We start from the raw sequence: 5,578 nt of genomic DNA, 5'->3' as shown, positions 1-5,578 counted from the left end.
AGCTTTCTTTGCCACATTTGTTTATGCACCCATTTGTCTTCAGTGATCCCTTCGACACCTTGTGATCATACAGGCTGATATGTTCTTTCATGTGGGCTTTGTTGCTTCTGAGCTAGATGGCCACTTGTTTACCTTCAAGCTTTTAAGACCCCAGATGCTATATTTTTGATAGCCGGGCACCATCAGCTTTCTTCACCACATTTGCTTATGCACCCATTTGTCTTCAGTGATCCCTTTGACACTAGATCGTTGCACATTTTATTATTACTTTACATTGTCTTCTTTAGCAGCCCTTTGAAACCTTCTGTTCAGCTCTTTTGACTTCATTTTGTTCATTCAGTTGAACTACTCTGCATTCAAGAGCAGGTTTCAGAGTCTCTTCTGACATATACTTTGGTCTTTTCTTTCTTTTTTGTCTCTTTAATGACTTTTTGGTGTTTGGAAATAAGATGTCCATTCACAACTCATGATTTTTGGTCATTGGTGGTCAATACTTCAAATCTATCATTGAGACATTCTCAAAATTTAGATGGAATATAGCTGAGGTTGTGTTTTGGCTTTCATGGGCTTGTTTTAATCTTCTTGAGCTTCATCTTACGCTTTCACATGAGCAGTTGATGGTCCGTTCCATAGTTGGCCTTTCACCTTGTTCTTACTGATACTGAACTTCTCCATCATCTCTTTCCATAGATGTAGTCAATTTGATTCTTGTGTATTCCAACCGGCGAGGTCCACGTGTATAATTGTCGTTAGTATTGAAAAAAGGTATTTGCAATGAATTGGTCTTGCAAAATTCTGTCATGTAATCTCTGGCATTATTTTCATCACCAAGACCATATTTTCCAACTGCTGGTTCATCTTTGTTTCCAGCTTTTACATTCCAGTAACCAAAAATTATCAATGCATGTTGACTACATGTTTAATCAATTTTAGACTCTGGAAATTGTTAGAAATCTTCAGTGTCCTCATTGTTGGCAGTAGTGGTTCGTGTGTAAATTTGAATGATAATTCATTTTTCTTGTATGCATATGGGTATTACCTACTATCACTAACAGCACTGTACTTAACAATGGTGTGTGAAATGTTCTCTTTGTCTGTGAGTGGGACAGCATTCCTCTCTTTGTCCTCGGCATAGTAAACCATGTGACAGTCTGATTCAGTATGGCCAATACCAGGCTGTTTCAGCTCATTAGTGCTTAGTTTCTGATCTGTATATGTTCCACTTCATGTTTTTCTACTTTTAGTTTTCTAAATTTATAATTTGTACATACCACTTTCAGTTTATTCATGGATAATTTGCAGCTCTTCTCATTGTGTGTCATGCTATACTAGGCAGCGTAGTCTTGAAAGCTCTACCCATGCCCTTGAGGTCATTAAAATCATTGAGGCAGGTAACCTACCAATCTAAGAGTCTCATTCCAGCATTGTATCAGACAATGTTCTGCTGCTATTCAGGCTTTCACAAACCAAATTCTTTTTAAATCGTGTTATTGGGGCCTCATACAACTCATCACAATCCATCTATCCATTGTGTCAAACACATTTGTACATTTGTTGCCAGCATCATTTTCAAAACATTGTCTTTCTACTTGAGCCTTTGGTATCAGCTTCTCATTTTTTCCCTTTCCTCCCCCAGCCTCTCTCCCACTCATGAAGCCTTGATAATTTATAAATTATTATTATTTTTTCATGCCTTGCATTGACTTCAGGGACTAATTTTTATAGAAGTCAATCACCATCTCATAGTACATCTGTGTGACTGAGTAGAACTGCTCCTTAGGGTTTCTGAAATTGTAAATCTCTTCCTTAACGCAGCTCATGAGTTTGAACTGTCAGCCTGTGGTTAGCAGCATCCTGTATCACCAACACAGCTTTATTAGTTTAGAAGCACTACTTGTCTACCATGGATATTCTGCTTGGTATGTGTAATTTTCATCGTATATCTTCCAGGATCATAACAGCATGGAAGTTAATATAGTAGGACAAAATGACAGCTAAGTGAATTGTTGGCAGGTATATGTTAGCATTAAATTCATAGAATGAGAAAAAGTTTCTCTAGTTGAACAGGTTATGTTAAAATTGGCTATTTTGTTTCATTTTGTGTATTTTTTTTTCAATTAAAAAAAAACTTTTGTAACTTAGGTGAAGGTTTACTGAGGCTCATCAATTTTTTTACATCCAACAATTCATATGTAATTTGTCTCAACTTAGACATTTCAGTCCCCTTAATGTACCATCACTCACCACCCCCCTTACTATCTGTCTTTTTGTTTCCCTAACCTGTTGAAATTTGTCCTTGGATAAATGCTGCCCCCTTGACCTTGAATGGGTCAGTATTCTAACCTGGGAGTGAGTTCAGTTCCAGATCTGAAGGGTGACTTAGGGCGATAGTCTTGGTTCCTGCCAGTTTCTCACTTTTTAAAAGAGAGCATCTTAAGTACTTTTAGATAACTTAGAAATCAACAAAAAGTCCATCTCCATTTTAGATAGGCTAAAGTATTCAAAGTTACATTTATGTAATTATAATTCTATGTTACCTAATTGAATGCATTAGTTATATTTGTGAGCATTTTTAACATACTATTTTCTACATGAGTATTGCTATCTATAAATGGATGTTTAAGTTTCTAGAGAACGTTGGCCCTCAAAAGTAAGGGAAAACAACTTAAAGTGTTTAAATATCATAACTAATAATGTTTTTACTACCCCGTTTCCCCGAAAGTAAGACATCTCCCCAAAATAAGATCTACTTACAGTTTTGCCTCTCGCTGAAATATAAGGCATCCCCCTGAAAATAAGACCTCCCCGAAAATAAGCCCCCCGCAGCTACCATGACTGGACCATGGTGGCAGGCACTGCTGCACAGCTCACTGTTGGCCGCAGCACAGCTGGAGCATACAGAAAGTGCGAAGTCTCTTTTAATAAAACAATAAACAATAAATGTGTACCGTATTCATGGAAACATAAGACATTCCCTGAAAATAAGACCTAGCACATCTTTGGGAACAAAAATTAATATAGGACACTGTCTTATTTTCGAGGTAACTGGGTATTACAGGATAGTGAGAAGTATAATCACTTGTGTCTAGGTTATAATTCTGGCCCCCCTTTTCCCCTGTATTTAAGTACTTTAAACAACAAAACATTGACAATTACATTGTGTCTATTTTTAAGATAGAATGCCATCTAATAAGGTAGACTGTGGTATTGTATATGCCATCTCATTTAAGACGTGATATTGTAGACAAATTTAAACAAAGATAGAACCAGTGGTGTTATTAAGTGATATTTCTGTTAGAAGGAAATAAGCTGCCTGTGCAAATACTGCAGAATCCTTTAAGAGAACTATATACTGTCAGCCTTAAAATAATCTACCAGAGATATCAGTCAAGTCTTCAAATGATCTGTTGGTAATTTAAATTGTCTTAGTAGTTAAGGTTCTTATTGCTCTTAGGTACTGGTGAGCCAGTTCTCACTCATAGCTACTCATTTCATAGTGGAATGAAACTCCCTGGTTCTGTGACCTCCGCACAGTTGTTGCTATGTTTGAGCCCATTGTTGTAGCCATTGCTTTAATCCACCTGTTAAAGCCTTTGCTTTAATTCATCTTGTTGAGGGACTTCCTCTTTTTCACTGACTTTCTGGAAGCATGATGCCCCTTTTCAGGGAGTGCACCTTTCTGATAACACGCCCAAAATATGTGAAATGAATTTTAACCACCCTCACTTATAAGAGAATCTTGTAGTGGTTACGTGTTGGGCTGCTAACTGCAAGGTCAGCAGTTTGAAACCACTAGCTGCTCAAGACAAAGCGAAAGCTTTCTAAGAGTTACAGTCTCTTAAACTCACAGGGGCAACTCTATCCTGTCTTATACAGGGTCGCTGTGAGCCAGAATTAACTAATTAGCAGTGAGTTCATTGATAAGACTACGCCAATACAGTACTTCTCTCAAGACAGATTTGTTCCTTCTGACACAAGCCCATTCAGTATTCTTTGCCGACAGTGTAATTCAAAGGTTTTCCTTATTCACTACCCAGCTTTTGCATGCATAGAAGGCAAATGCCTGAGCTTGAGTTAAGCACTTGATCCACGCTCTCCCATATACTTTTATTTATAATGAGATGATTGGCATTGAGGTGACATCGCTCCTTTGCTCCCTCTCTCTTTTGGGAACACTTTAAAGAAATCTTTTGTAGCAGATTTGATCAAAGCAATGTCTTCAATATCTTGATTGCTGCTTTCATAGCTTATGATTGTGGATCCAAGTAAAAGGAAATTTTTGACAGCTTCAGTCATTTCTGTGTGTGTCATGATGTTACTTTACTGGTCTGTTGTGAGGGTTTTTGTTAAAGCATAATACACACTGGTGGTTTTAGTCTTTGCTCTTCATCAGTAGGTGCTTTAAATCCTCTTAGCTTTTAGCAAGCAAGATTTAGTCATCTCTTTATTAATATGTCTTCCTTCAATCTCAAAATCACTTTCTTCATGTAGTACAATATCTCAGTTCATTTGTTCAGTTGATTGCGTATTGAATACGTGGACACCCTAATGTTCAATGATTATGCATTGAACTGCTTAACACCAAGGTCAGCAGTTTGAAACCACCACCTGCTCTATAGGAGAAAGCCAAGGCATTCTACTCCCATAAATAGTTGAAGTCTTATGAGTCACAATCAGCTTAATGGCAGTGAGTTTTTTATTTGGTGTCTTAAATAGTAGAACCCAAATTACATTTTGATGACAATTTTATCTGTGGGGAATGTTTTTAAATTCCTTTTAATTTAGTGAAAACACCTTGGTTTTATAGAAAATATGAGGTAAGCAACAGATTTCAAAAAACCTTTTTTCCTGCTGTAGTAAATTTAAGTTATAAGTTCTTGGAATTCTTGGATGTTCAGATATATTGAAAAGACAAAACTACCTCACATTAATTATTAATCTGGTTTTTGGCTATGCTGTTTTTGTTTTTAGGAGTCACATGATGCATTGTTGGAATTTGGTAACAATAACCTACAAATATTGGTTCAAGTTGCCAAGGAAGGTGTGTGGAAAAACCCAGTTCTTCTTAAAATCCTGTCTCAACAGCCAGTAGAGACAGAAGAAGGTAAGCCTTAAAATTGTACTGATCGTGGGAGAGGAAGATTTAATTCTAAAAGAATTGAGGTCGATTAATTTTTCTGTTTTTCTTTCTGTAGTAAATGTTAGCTGTCAGCAGTTAGTATTTTGCTTATGTAACTAATTATTCTTGTATTTTAAAGTAGTCTTTTACGTCTCCGTTACTATTTTTGAATGCTACATTATGTAACATTAAGCACAAAGCTCCTGAGGGAGAAACTGATAATTTGCTTTTCGTTATTGGTATATGGTACAGATTATACCTTGTTCACTGGTTACAATTTAGGGTTATAAAAATGTACGTTTGTATTTTATACTTAAGAAATATTAAGCATTTTGTAGAAAAAAGCAAAGAATGAAAAATTGCCACTCTACTTAAAGATTTATGGATTTGAATTATTTGTATTTTAGGTACCTACACAAAAACATCTTAGTGTATGTAGCCAATTGTAATTTCTTCTTT

General features: G+C 36.2%; 1 protein-coding gene across 1 annotated transcript in view; it reads left to right on the top strand.

Moving 5' to 3' along the window:
* The window catches only part of RLF (RLF zinc finger), an 87,092-nt gene that overhangs the window by 45,367 nt on the left and 36,147 nt on the right, over positions 1–5,578 (top strand). The window contains exon 4 of the mRNA XM_004704937.2: positions 4,972–5,104. Coding sequence (XP_004704994.1) covers positions 4,972–5,104 — 133 coding nt within the window. The remainder of the gene's footprint in view (positions 1–4,971; positions 5,105–5,578) is intronic.

This window comes from Echinops telfairi, unplaced genomic scaffold, assembly GCF_000313985.2.
Source record: "Echinops telfairi isolate 266 unplaced genomic scaffold, ASM31398v2 ScPeMD7_7457;HRSCAF=8495, whole genome shotgun sequence".
Lineage (NCBI taxonomy): Eukaryota > Metazoa > Chordata > Mammalia > Afrosoricida > Tenrecidae > Echinops > Echinops telfairi.
The sequence above is the reverse complement of the archived record's forward strand: the minus strand, read 5'-3'. Positions and strand labels throughout refer to the sequence as shown.